Genomic DNA, 14597 nt, shown 5'->3' with positions numbered 1-14597 from the left:
GTACATAACAAGACATAGCCGAAGTATTTGGAGTTTTTTTTTTCCCCGTTTGGCCTTCAAGTCTGATTCCTCCTATCGAGCGAAAATCCCGTCTCATCACATGTTTGGTTAGTTATCGGTGAATTTGTGCTTCTTTGAGTTCTGATTGGAGGTTTTTGGGTTGTGTACACTGAATTGATCTGTCTTCACCTCAGTGACCCTGAAGCAATCTGACTCATGTTTTCTCCTATGTGTTTAATTCTGCTATTGACACACCTTGACTCATCACATCAATTCTTACTTTCCCAACGTGCTCTTTTGCGTCACACCGGCTCGTTGTGCGAAGTTTGTACAAGCCTTCGAAACACTGTCACTCACGCAATTAGGATATAGCCCATGTTGAGATCCAGTTGGGCTGACATCAGTACCACCTCCTCACACAGTAAGGGGGGAAGGTTAGTGTCTGATTCAAACTGAGTCAGATTTTCAGACAGAGCTCCACATGTCTGCAGTTGTCTAAGAGACACATTCCCAGGCATATGTATGAGATCATTCCTTCTGCACTAGAAAAATCATAGTACTCTAGCTGAGTGACTCACTCAGTAATTGGCTGGGGAAACGAAAAAAAAAAAAAAAAAACAAGAAGTGGGGCAGAGAAGAGACAAGAATATCCACAGATATATCCCTCACAGGGAGAGGTCATTTCTGCCAGTGAGGTGTCCAAATCACAGCACAACATCGTTATCTGATACTCAGGCCTTTCAATTTGTTGCTTAAGACCCTGATCTATGAGTTATTGGCAGGACTTAGTTTTCAGTGCATGTTCAGATTATCCTCCGAGGACCTAAAGGCAAGACCACTCCCCAGCTCTATCCCTGTTTCTTTTTAGTCACGCTAGCCAGCAGCACGGTTCTGTCGTTGTTGTTCTGTTGGAATTTAAATGAAATAAATACAAAACAAGAAAAACCTTTTGGGGTTGGATTACCATGAAATGTGGTACATGGCACCTCCACAGAAAGAATTGTTAGCAGCGAATCAACCAGTCAAACTTTCTCTCTCTCCAGTACTTGGCCAAACACTTGCAAAATAAATCATCCATCAGCCTCAGCTACTTCGTGGTGCGTAACGGTAAATAACAAATGGTAGTGAGACAGATGGGGAAAATGGTCCAACGCTGTGTTTTGCATTTCTACTCCTCTACAATTTTTCAAATTTTAATCTATGTACCTGACTGAAACATAATTCTACTCTGCTACATCCAAAGAAATTGATGGATCAGATGTACAAATAAACTACTTTTAAGGCAGTCACATAAAGAGAATTGCTGAAGTTGTGATGAACGCTTTTTATTGAATACTTTGTTTAAAATACTCAGTATTTATACAACAATACGCAGTATATAGACTAGTTATTTATCAGGGTCGAAAGCAAGAAAAAAATATGCCTTTTATTGATAGATTCTTTAATAGCCTACGCTGTCTAAATCTAAAAAAAAAAAAAACACTAAATGTTTCTCAGTGTTGTGTCAGCATTTCTTATGAGGCTACCTTTAATTACATTATATTTCTTAATAATGATCAGTTGAGGACCACGATCAACCAAAGTTGCTCATTTTAAGTTTTTTTGGGGTCAATTTTCAATCATTTTGGTTTATATAAATACATATACTGCGCATATAAGCTTTACAGAAATTGAAAGAGAGATTTAATAAAAAAAAAAAAAAAAAATCCAAGACAACTGACCTACTGAAGAACTGATTAACAAAGAAAAAGGATGAATAGGCCTTACCCTGTGTTCAGTGATGGTGGAGCGAGAGGTAAAAGTGTTTGAGGCGCTGGTGAAGAAATAAACGAATGACAAACCAAATGCAAAACGAACAGGGGAACTTTCACCACCCGTCCATTCAGCTGATGGTTCCACATGCTGAGCCCACTTTCCCCACATTTACACCTGCAGTCTCCAACAATAAGCAGCTTTTTTTTTATTTTTTTATTTTTTTAAAGTCTCCCCCCCCCCCCCCCCCCCCCCCCCTCGCGCGCAGCCCCGCCCGCTCCCGCTCCGTGACACAAGCGCGTGAAGGCGGGCCGTCCTCCGACGTCAGAGGCGGCTTCGTTATTTAAACTTGAATCAAGAAAGGAGACAAGTTTTCAGTGCCGGGGACAGCGTTGCCTAGCAGCTGGGCAGAAGGACTCTGGCTAGTTCCCCTTCATTTTTTTTTTGACCCGTATACCGAGGAACCGCGCGGACATTTCTCCCCCCCCACACACCCCCCACACCCTCTCTCTCTCTCTCTCTCTCGCAATACAAATGTCAAACATGTCTCAGACCGTGACGCTAAAGGGACCCTCTCCGTGGGGCTTTCGGCTGGTGGGAGGACGGGATTTCAGCACACCGTTAACCATCTCCAGGGTAGGTCGAAACTTCCGTTGTCTCTGCCTCGTGTGGGTGTCCATTCATTGAACCGTGCGCAAAGCGCGGAAGGGTCCCCCACTTGGCACTCCGGTCAGGAATCGGCCGGTGCCAAGGAATGAAAGAAAAAAAAGTTTTGAATAGAGTCGAGGTGGAAGTTTCTCTCTTTAAGTAGCCTGATCTTAACGAAGAGGTCACGAAGCTCTGTTAGTCCTAAACAGGTGTGATTGTGAAGTGTACAAACTTAAGGCTTTACTTTTAAAAGCAGACAAGATGGTGCTGTCTAATTTCTGGCAGCCAAATTGACCGGTGCAGTCTGGTGAGTCGCTGCAGAATAATGGCCATCAGTTTGTGGAGTTCAATTTCATCCCCAAAAAAAAACAAAAAAAACCGAGAAAAACACAACATTTAAATATAAAATATATTTGAATAGTGCTGAATAATAATATTTCTAAATTATAATGCAATTTAATCAGTACCCCCTTTGAGGAGGAAACGGTCCATCCCGAGGAGTTTACCCTTAATATTGAAACAAAATCAATTAAATTAATTCTTAATATGTAAAGCCGTTTGATATTCATTTATTTTTTTTCTTCACATTTTGACAGTAAGGAACCTCAGGTGTGCCTTATGTTGGCTCCGTCCCTTTAAACAGATGCCGTTATTGTCTTTATAAGTTCATTTATCTTTGGTGATGATGCAGGGAGCAGAAATAGTGGTAGTAGCGCTTTTATAAAGCTTCATGAACTTTCCTGACCCTCGCAATATGGGCCAGGAGTCGGTGTGCTGGCAGAGGATCTGGCAGTAGCCGATAGTTCATCCCGGCCAGGGTAAACACAGCCCGATCTTGCCGCAGGGCTTACTGAAGGGACGGCGGGGTAAGGCACTGACATTTGTTTTTCATCAGCGCTCATTGGTGCTGCTGAGGGATTCCAGGTGTTGTGCTCAGCTGCATCTCCAGCCCCCAAACCAACTCTTTTAACTACAGGGTTCGAGCACTTCAAACTTGAGGTGTAATTTTTAGATTTACGGCGGGCGATTAACGACTGTGAGAGAAGAGGAGGAACCTCCTCGAGGTCACCCAAAGTGTACTCTGTGTTTTTAAATATCCCTAAAAAAAAAAAAAGAAAAAAAAAAAAAAAAAAAAAAGTCATAGTGCAATGATGTGGCATACTTTGTTTCATGGTGTCTGCGAGAGTCAATAGCTTTGACAGATGTTGGTTTATGGTTTCAACATTGTCACATTATCAAGGCCGACTTGCTAACTTGGCACCTTCATACCTACAAGGTCTCGGTGAAAGGGAGCTGAACTCAGCAACTTTATGATTCCAGAAATCAAACATGACATCAGCAGACTCCTTGTGATGTCTTCTTTTGGAAGGGTTCAGCTTTCCTGTAGACGGGAAACAGACTTTCTTTCAGTCTTTGTCTTTCTGTGCAGATTATGTCCAGGACCAGAATTCTTTTCGCAAGAGTTTGCAGCTTTTTGCAACCGTCTTGTATTTCATGCGGGCTTTAAACTCAAAATGTTGCTCGGTGCATCTCGGGCTTTGCGATGCATACCTAACTCCTCTAATAACTTGTTCAGCAGGCACGTTGTGGTTTCAATATAACTGATCACACAATTTCTCACCAAGTTTTAATTGGTGTATAGTTGCGTGGCTGCCAAAACCAAAAGCATGGCATGCACAGGGAAGTCTTTTGCCCTGTAAACGTTGCATAACTTCGTGATTGTGGTGTCAATGAAATTAATCACAGGTTACACTTTACAGACGGTTATATAGCAAAGATGGCAATAAAAATAAAACGGCGCTCATGTGGAAGAGCTGCTTGCAAGAGCAAATCGGGGAGTTTTAGCTAATTTTTTTAAATCTTGGCTTGAAAATTAGACAAGGAAACGGCTGTTGAGATGCAAGCATATTTAGCAAAAATATGTAACGTCAGAGGCATAAATGCAGTGTCTTGGCAGCATGGCCCAGCATTACACTCCCTCCTAACGACTTCTTTTGCTTTCTACCAGCGATTACAGAGCGGTTCAATGGACGTCACTTCCTCTGAAACATCAGCTGACTACGTAAAATGGGTTTTCCGGCAGAACTCGGTAATTCTTTCATAATCCGATCTAATATTCTGTTTCATAAAAGAGAAACGTGGGAAAAGAATCCTATCGCTTCCCCTCGTGGGAGCCGGTGGTGTTCGGAGTTTGTTGCGCAACGTGATTCATTGCTGCCGATAGACCGGAGTATCTCCAGAGCTCGCGATTCGTCAAGTGTGCTGGTTGCACTCTTGCTGCACTGTGCGTGCCCAAGACGGCGATGAGAACGTGTTGAATGGCGACGCAAAGAGATCCCACGAGAGAAAGAGGGAGGGAGAGAGGGTGAGAGTGTATCGGAGAAGGGTAGTTTACGTCTCGCAGTGTCCAAAAATAACCTCCTTTTGGGGTGGCATTTTAGCGTCACGTAAGCCTTGAGCGAGCCACAATACCGGCGAAGAGTAGAAGATAGCGCCGAATGATGAAACCGAAATTTGAATTGTTTTTGAGTTTTGCGAGACGTTGCGCAATCCTTTCGACTGATACCTCCTCTTCGTACGAGAGTGGCAGCTCTCCTCCCTTCCTCTTCCAAGTCTCTCCTAAAAGTGAACGCCATGAAACCACCTGTTCTCCGAGACGGTGAAAGTTGTGAATGCCAGAAAACGAGTTCTGACGGCGGCAGCTGGTTCTTTGCTTAAGGTGATAATGTTCCGGGATAAGCCCATTAGTCCCCTGCCAGCCCATTAGGACTTGATCCAGTTAACAGTGTGTCTGTTTGGAAACATTTGCCCTGATAGTGTGTGTGTGTGTGTGTGCGCGTATAGTGGGTCAGACTGTTAAATGGCTTTGTGTATATGACAGAGATTAAGTGTCAGAGAAACATAAAAAAAAACAAAAAAACCCACCATAAAAATCAGTGTTGTACCTGCAGAAGCGTTTAAAGAGGAGGCGATGAATGTGGCAGCTGTGGTGTCAGCGCTTTTGTAACTCGCTGTCAAAACGCACTTCCAGACAGAAGGTGACGCAGGACACTTGTCAGCTCTGCCAAACTGGCAAACGGCCGTCTTCTGGACAGGAATTCGCATGGGAGCGTTGGGTAAACAATCACCCGAGCGGGGCGCGGACTTGCTGTCCAGCCCTCCCGGCACCTTCATGTCTATCCTGCCGCACAATTTCTGCCAGGTGGAAAGAAAGCAGTCAGTTCAGATTTCAGACGGGTCATAACAGGGGGTTTGTTTTGTCAAGATTCTTTTGTTTATAAAATAGCAGAAGAAAAACCTGCGCTGATGCCTGCGAATAGTTTCGCCCAACCGGCTGTCCCAAGATATTCTGTTTACAATGAAAGAAAACGCAGAACAACAACAAATCCTAACATTTGAGCCGCCGCAGCCAAAGTCTGCTTTGAGTTGAACGGTTAATTGATTATAAAAATAGTTTTCTGTCTGTTAAACAGTCAATTAAATGAGGCCCGTATTTTCAAACAAAGCTTAAAATGGGATCTCGGATTTGCTTTTTTCATGCACATTAAAGTACTGTTTGCAAGTCCAAAACTCTTTAGTTTCAATGTGGAACCGAAAATAAAAAAAAATATTTGTAGGGCTGCAACTGCAATCGTCTCATTTGATTGATTTAATAATTGGATCTACGAAATGTAAGAAATTAGATCAAGAAGAATGTGAACTTGAAGGGTTGAGGCGCCGACAACGTGGACACAAATGTCCTGAGCAGCGAGTCCTCAAATGATTCCCGGCTGGTCAGAACTTTGCTGCGCGTCATCATTCCCCGGCTCTCTTTCCCCACTTTTCCTGTCCAATTCCACCGTCCCCATCAAATATAAGCCTAGAATGCACCCAAAAATAATCATTAAATTTGATATCATAAACATGATTTGTGTTGACAAAAAGTCATTCTGCAGTTTATTACAATTCAAAATCTGGAACTGGTGAATGTTTGGTAGTTTTACTGTAAAAAAATAAATAAAAAAAGGACTAAATGATTACTGAACAACTTGATTCCTGAATCTACATGTTTATATGCGTGACTACAGGTCACCAACTACCACAGAAACATGATCAAACCTTCCTAACCCGAAGGCTTATTCTTTTGTTTATTTACACCATCTGCGGCTTATTATATACAGTGAGGAATCGACTTACATTTATGTCATGTTTTTTTTTGTGTTTTTTTTTTTTTTTGTGTGTCTCCATCTGAATGGGATCAAAGTTTCGCCTCAGGCAGAATATTACATCACGGCAGTTGGATAAACTGGAGCTGGTCACTTTTCTGTTTCTGTGATTCGTGTTTGGGAGACAGTGTAAGAAGTGACGTTCAGAGGGAGAAAATCAGTTGTCTGCTGCGTCTACAATGGCACTGGAGCCTCAGAAACTCGGATTAAAACAAATGGCATTTTAGCGCCTTAGCAGTTATTCATCCGGTGAACACGATGTCCCCGATACCCTTTAATCTCTCGGGCTACGTCTCGTCTCTGCCACATACCAGAGACAGGACACGTGACCTAAAGCCACATGGGGTGTTTCTTGGACACCGCTGGTTGTAATAGTCAGCTGTAGGCTGCTCTTTTTTTTTTTTTTTTTCTTCTTCTTTCTCTTTCTCAAAGCTAGAATTATACATCTCCACAACAAAACTGAGCAGAAGATAACAGATGGTACTCTAAATGAATTTCCTGTTGTCAGTGAAACTGTGGAGTTCCTGAAGCAGTAGGGGTGGGAGGTGGGAGGGTGGGAGGGCAGACGACGACTACAATGCAAGTCCTTGAGTTGTTGCTGAGCTTTTCCTGCTCATCTGGTTATCTGATGGTTTAAACTGGTGTGATTGATGTTCATGAGGTGTGGCAGCAGCGCTGTGAAGATGAGCATTATTATCAACGAAACATCAGAAAATAACGTGAATGTTGAGTGATGTGCTTTCCTTCATAAGATCTCGTGTTGTCTTGTATCACAACAAACGCGTGTTGTTGTTGTTTTTTTGTTGTTTTTTTTTCAAGGTTTTTGCCCCCGTGCCTGCCAAGTATCGCAGATGTGATTATTCTGATGCTCTTGCGATCACGTTGCTGAAACATCACATGGTGCAAAAAAAAAAAAAAAAAAAAAAAAAAAAGTACAGACAAAAAAAAACCAGCCCGAATTTTTTTTACCAATCAGATAACGGGGACTGCTGCACACTTACTGATAACTAATATCATGCCCACGCTAGATGTACATGAATGCATTACATACCGCAATTACATTCAGCTTCCTTGTGTTCTCATTTAACGTCTAATCTTGCACGTTTAACCTTCAGCCGCGGTGTTGCGTGTTGGTCTTGGCAGCTTCGGCCTCTTTGTTTGAGTGTGATCAGCGCACACCAGTCGGAACCTCGCACCCCGAGCTGCGTAATGGCTTTCCCGAAGCGTCACCGAGGTCATAACCATGGTTCCTATCGCAGGTCCAACAAGAAAACAAAGGCGTCTGACGCGCTGCCAGGAATCATTCCGTCTGCTGCCGAGACGTGCGACTGCCCGGCGCTCCCACCCAGCGAAATAGCGTGTCTGTGGAATTCACGCATGCAGAGCGGCATTTGACAGTGATGGGTTCTTCAGAAATGACCAGAAAGTGTTGATTTGGTGATTTGCAGGAGACATTTAGGAAAAACGGCTCGGGGTTGAAAGTTGCTTTTGTAGATGTCCAGATAAAGGTCATCTGAAATGTGTTGAAACGATGGAATGTTACGATAACCTAAAGTGGACTCGTTGGTGCTCACAGTTGAACCTGCTGTCTTGCCAATGAGTTAAAAACCTAGTCTGTTGTGTGTGTGTGTGTGTGTGTGTGTGTGTGTGTGTGTGTGTGTGAGGCGGGGGTGCATTCAGATGAATGAGGGAGAACGGCAATTTAAATTCCCTTGAATTACATAATACTGACTCATTACTACAATCATTTACTAATCTACTATTAACATTCCAAGTGTCCTTAGAGAAATATGTGTGTAAATCTGCTTAAAATAACACTGTGGAATAAAAGTCCCTAAAATGTCAGCTGCTCAGAAACTAAACTAAAATGTATTTTTATTGTTCAAATTTGTATATATATATATATATATAAACTCGCAGATGAAAACAGTAATGGCGCGTCGGAGTACTTTGCCTCGAGGCTGAAGTCACGCCAGAGTGAAAGTGTTAATGCAGCTTTATCACATGCAGTAAACGATGCGTACACACACACACACACACACACACACACCGACGCACGTTCCTCTCGGCTCCTCCGATTCACTCTCGGGCACACATGGCCACCGTGAAACCACACTCCGGCACATATTCACCAGGCCTCAGCGTGCCACACCGTGACTCTGCGTGACATGAGGCTGTCATTTGCTAACCGCTCGATCTGTTAGCATTTAACTGTGTCACTGTTTGTAGAGCGGCTCCTTCTGGAAATGAACCGTTCAGTTTTCCTAACTGACCAGTTGCCGGAGTTATTTTCCGCAACCGCCGGTGTTTCCTCTGATCCGTCGTGTCTGCCTCGCGGCACACCTGAAGTGACCTCGTACCTACATATTTTGTGGTCATACTTTCGAGGAAGAGACGTGGTTCACGGTTCTGTCAGCGCTGTGAGCAGTTTGTGTGAAATGAATTAAAGAAACTGGATGTGTCAGCAGTTATCACCACTAATGAGGTATCATCATTGCACGATAGTCAATAGATAGGCAGATACTTTATTAATCCCTCCGAAGGGACATCTTTAAATATACACATCTGATCTGATTAATCCAAATTGAACTCTTGTGAGTGACCAAAAACGAAACTCCCTTTTGTTTTTGTCACAAACTCCTTGCAATTCAAAGTAGCTTTACTGGGTGAGAATAAGGCTTGAATTCATACCATATGATACCAAGTCACTAATGTCGGCTCATTTTATTGGATTCATTGTCTTTTATTTCTTTCCACAGAGGTTTGGAAACCACTTTTCATCATTCACGACAATTTGAGTTCCATTGCAACCCTTTCTTATCTGCAGCCAACACACCCTGTTTCCAGATGATTGCCACTTTTCAGTTTTTGGTTTACTTCTATTCTTTCAGCTAACAAAATGAGCAAGTGGAAAGAGTTTGCTTAACTTATGTCACTACAAGCAATTTCGTGGGAGTAAAAAGACAAAAAGCTTTTGGCCACAAGTTAAAACCTAATTAGAAAGATGGCATTCCTCTTTTGAAGATATGGATTTTAATCATGACATCACACTGGATGCACAGTGTGAATATAGCACATTGATGATTATGTCGTAACCGCGTAACTCTACGTCATTCTTACATTTCCCAACAGACGGGCATGTTTGTCCTCAGAGTGATGACCTCAGTAATGCCATTGTGTGAGTGTGTGTGTGTGTGTGCGTGTGTGTGTGTCATGCACGACCCTTCATGGCCTGACCCTGAGGTGATATTACTCACCCGTTGGGGGTGCATGGACTTTGTTCCACTATGAAACAAGCCAGGCACAAAGCCAAGGACGTGCACAAACATTGAGAATGCATTTTCACTGGGGAGGTTTCGCTAAATGACGGGGCTAAACTGTAACCTCCAGTTAGTGTCTGTCAACAGACGCAGTCACAAACAACAATCTGTTTCCCACTCACCAAAAAAAAAAAAAGCTTTCGGCTGTCTTTTCATTTACATAACTTGGATTATATTTATTCAGTTGTTTATTCCAGCGGTTCCAAAGCGCAGGCGATGAATGAAGTGACTTTAGGTGGGATTGCTTTTCCCAGACACGCGCACGTGCGCACGCACACACACACACACACACACACACACACACACACACACACACACACACACACTTCTGCATACTCCCCACAGTGACCTCTCAGTTTACCGGAACTGAGTCGGGGACATTGGGGCGGTCAGAGGCTGTAAATTAGGAATTCCACATCTGAACCACACGACTCAGCCATTAGTGCTTCATGGAGCGTGAACTTGTGTTCCTTTGCTCTTAAAACGCTCTTCCCAGTTAGCGAGCCTGCTTCTCTTCCACCAGCAGCTCCTTTCTCTCTCTCTAGGTTCTGTTTATTATTGCAGACTTTTAACCAATAGTACATAAATTTAGATCAGATCAGATTCCCAATATCGGTTTGTGATGTATTTCAACACGAGCGCTCCGAACACAACACGTGTTATAAGTTGTCATGGTGCGGTAGTCATTACAAGACGGTGTGGAGTCGGGCCATTTTAGCCTTTTAGCTCTCAGACATGTGACAAAGTGCTGGAATCCGGACATAACTGGATCATATTCGTTTAAAAACAAGTGTATTAACAGAAAATTCAACTGCAATTATGATAATTTTGTTATTCTAATATTTTTATACCAAACAAAAACAACAAAAATACCAAACATGTTCTCGTTTCAACCCTCGAAAATGTGATGATTTAACGCTTTTGTTACTTTTTTAAAGTGATTGAATGGTTTTGGGGGTTGGACTTTTATTTTTAAATTTTTCTTTAGAGTGGACAGGAAATAAATATTACCTCTAATCTGCTACTGAAGTAAATCCAGCTCTTTAGTTGATATGAAAAGGTCAAAGATCATTCTGCCCCCCCCCCCCCCAAAAAAAAAAACAGTGTGACTACACTAAACTGCCTCCAGCTGCAAAGAATCTTTTCGAGTTTAATGGGTGGAAAAATACAGACAAACTACTAGTCATACTTGTCTTTCTTGACAGCACATGGGGCTCTCAAAGAAGACCGGAGACATGATGACAGTTGTTGTCGGTTTAATTGCATTTTTTTTGTTTCCTATCTATTAAACAAAAAATTTCTCTGCAGCTTGCTATATGACAGTAACTGTTTTAGTGTGCAAGAAATAATTGGCAGTTTCTTCTTATATATATATGTCAGCCAAAACCATAAGATCAGTCAGAGGCAGCTGGCCTGGAAAAAGGAGGGACATTTGTGTGTCTGTGTGTAATCATGGAAAATTGATATCATATGCTACTTGGTATGTCTGTGAAGGTGAAACATACACGCTGTGACAACCGCCCACCCCTCCTTGCCCCTCACCCCCTCGGCCCCCATGTGGGGCTCAAATGTCTGCAGACCAGCCTGGTTCAGGAATGAAAGATCACAGGGAGGAACCTGCTCTGTCTAACCGCTGAAAGAAAAGAAAGAAAAAAAAAAAAAAAATCTTCCCAATTCAAGCGACGTGGATGTGTTTCACAAGATCAAAAAAAAGACCAAGTGACAAATCCTCCCGACCCCCGTCGCTAAAAGAACTTATTGAGCAGATGCTCGCAAATGAATCTAACATTACACAGATACAGTTGTTAAGGTTCAAATATGCAAGCTCTGTTGGAAGCAATTTACTCCTGGACTTGAAATCCTTCATCGAGGTTTTAGTCTGATGCAATTGCTGAGTGATCATAAAATTGCACATGGTAAGGTTTTTGTTTTTGTTTTTTTTACTGAATTTCAAAGGCCCAGGCATATAAAACAGTTCCTGTTCTTTCCAGATATTTCACCACCTCCAAAGCTGAGTGACCTCTGACTTCCCAGTGTCATTGTTACTGGCTTATAAAAATGTAAACCCAGGGTGCTGCCCGAGGCAATATCGCATAAATCAAAAGGGAGCTGCTTTTGTTGAATTTGGCCTCCGTGTTGACACTCCCACGCTAAAGTCTCTTTTTCACTTTTGTTCTTTTACTCTTTTTTTTTTTTTTTTTTTCCTCACTGACATTTTGACACCACTTATAACAGCTTTTTCTTTCCTTCTCCTGGGTGCGTTTGAATGTGCGTGGGTGTGAACGTTACCTTTAGGTAACACCTGGCAGCAAGGCGGCACAAGGTGACCTGTGTCCAGGCGACACCATCCTGGCGATCAACGGCGACAGCACGGAGCAGATGACGCACATGGAGGCTCAGAACCGGATCAAAACCTGCACTCAGCAGCTCACACTCAGCATCGTCAGGTATGGAAACGTGAGACGGTGCTCACCTGAAAAAGGACGGCTCCGGTCATGTGGCCAAGGCATTAAATTGACCCACGGTGTGCTTACATGTCCGTGACGAGCGACCCCTCGTGGTTGTGCCGTCTGTAATGAGGCAGAAGTAGTACTCTGTGGCATGAAGTGCTGCAAAACACGAATGTTCAGAGAGAATCGGCAGCTCCGTCCCCCTCCGCTACCAACTTCGTTTTTTTTTTTTTTTTTTTTACTGTGAAACATTATAGTCTGGAAACCCTGTTTCGGCAACCAGTGGTCAATGCCTATTGGTTAAAGGCTGCTCCAGTATTATCAGAATTAACCCAAGGTCTACCCCCATTAGGGTGCAACTACTGGAAATAATCCCCAGTGGAGCGTGGCCAGACTGTCCTATATCTACTGACCCAGTAGGTATGGAAATATTAAGCTAGATCAATATCCAGTCAGTAACCAAGGAGTTATTAACAAAAATGAAACTATACATGGCAGATCAGAAAAAAAACAACTTATATGAATAATCTTTGTCAATTTTCATAATATGGATCGGTCATATCGTATAACCATTCTGGAAAGCCCTGACAACCACCCTACTTAGTTGCTTACGACGGCTTGTTTCAGGTTATGTGACACTGTCTATTCAGCACCGTTTCCATAGAGCATGACCTCATGGGAAGTGCAACATCACAATAATTGGGTATGAGGAAATGTTGAGCATTAGTCACTTTCTAATCAGTTGTCACTGCTGCGTCCCTCAGCAGAGGCTGCTTATGGTTTTTGCTCTGAGGCTCGTTAAGTGGATTGAGTTAAAAAACTTTTTTTTTTTTTTTATGACTAAGATCGTTTACTGCCTCTCGTCCAGGAACACATATTGTTTCTATTTCTCGTCGGTCTGTTCAGCCTGGCACAGTCGAGTCACGGTGACAGATGACGGGGTTTGTGACGGTTGAAATGATGTCCTCGCTGCTCCTATAGAGTGCCGTCAAAACCAATGAGGCTTGTACGCACCGAATCACGCAATGACCTTTTTCCAAATGGACTTCACAGGTCGACATAGTGCAGTTTACCACTTCATGAGCTGGAAAATTATCTTCCAACTCTTCAGACTGATGCATCATTTTAGAACTCGTACGTGAAGCCGTAATGAGTTGATCTTAAGCGGAGGACAGGAGCGACATGTTTCTGTCAACATAGCGGAATGGAAATCATCCATCTAAACTGTTAACGACAGAGGAGGGTGGGAGGGGAGCGGGTCGAGGGTGGCTGAGAGTTTGTAACCAAGGAAAAACTGAAATGTCAGTTGCTTCCCGCATTTCTATTAGATGGTTGCGTTGGGTTGCCGGAGCACTGGAAAGTGCAGAGGGAATCTGGCAACCTCTGAATCCCATCCTCTCAGATGAGGAACACTGTGTGGTTTCAGCCGCAGTTACAAGTGACAACTGCCAACTGGTGCTTGAGCTCTCTCCTTTTTAGGGCAGCAGACACGGCAGTCTCTCGCTCTTTCTCTCCCATAATGGTTTCAAGAATGAAGTTGGCTTCCAGATGCAAATAAGAATCCCTGCTGGAGTAATCAGACACGTCAGATAAGCGGATTCACAACTCCCAAGTACAGAGATTTGTCTTTCTCTGTTCTATATTTGAGTTTTATAGTATGCACTCCAGCATGCAACACACCCTCCCCAACCCCCCCCCCCCTTCCCCCCGTCCACCCACCCACCCCCCAGCCTGTAGTAGGAAACATCCATCCATATATCAAGTCGAGCAGCTGAGCGTTAAGTGGTTTGTCCACATAGGGATTGTAAATTTATTTAAGGATACATAAAGTAGCATTCAGCGCAAAGACCGGGGGAGCGCCTCTCCAGCTGCAGGAGCATGAGGAAGGGCACACCCACACTGAGCTACTTGTGCCCTATTATTCCCACATTCAGCTAAAATTTCCCCTCAAGTAGTCAAATCTGCTCGGCACAGAAAGTAGGAACCGAGTTAGCATAATAAAAAGCAAGCAGGAGCACTTCAGAGCGAAGGATATGCAGCATAGGATGAATTCCGTCTGATGCTTCTCTTTGTGCTCATTTCTTATCTGCTTGTTTCAACACATCATTGGAGATCTGTCCCATTTATGACTGACATGTTTAAATCTTAAAGGGCATTTTTTTTGGGGGGGGGGGGGGGGGCAAATTAAGTGTTTCTTGTGCATATTTTTTCACACATTTCCC

At 43.2% G+C, this 14597-nt stretch overlaps 1 protein-coding gene across 1 annotated transcript in view; it reads left to right on the top strand.

Moving 5' to 3' along the window:
- Positions 1–2141: 2141 nt before the first annotated feature.
- The window catches only part of pdlim4 (PDZ and LIM domain 4), a 41796-nt gene continuing 29340 nt past the window's right edge, over positions 2142–14597 (top strand). The window contains exons 1-2 of the mRNA XM_069145981.1: positions 2142–2388; positions 12221–12372. Of these exons, the coding sequence (XP_069002082.1) occupies positions 2287–2388; positions 12221–12372 (254 nt within the window). The 5' untranslated portion in view covers positions 2142–2286. The remainder of the gene's footprint in view (positions 2389–12220; positions 12373–14597) is intronic.

The sequence above is a fragment of the Embiotoca jacksoni genome, unplaced genomic scaffold (assembly GCF_022577435.1).
Source record: "Embiotoca jacksoni isolate LCO1_2020_lvr unplaced genomic scaffold, fEmbJac1.0.p SCAF_13, whole genome shotgun sequence".
NCBI lineage: Eukaryota > Metazoa > Chordata > Actinopteri > Embiotocidae > Embiotoca > Embiotoca jacksoni.
The sequence above is the reverse complement of the archived record's forward strand: the minus strand, read 5'-3'. Positions and strand labels throughout refer to the sequence as shown.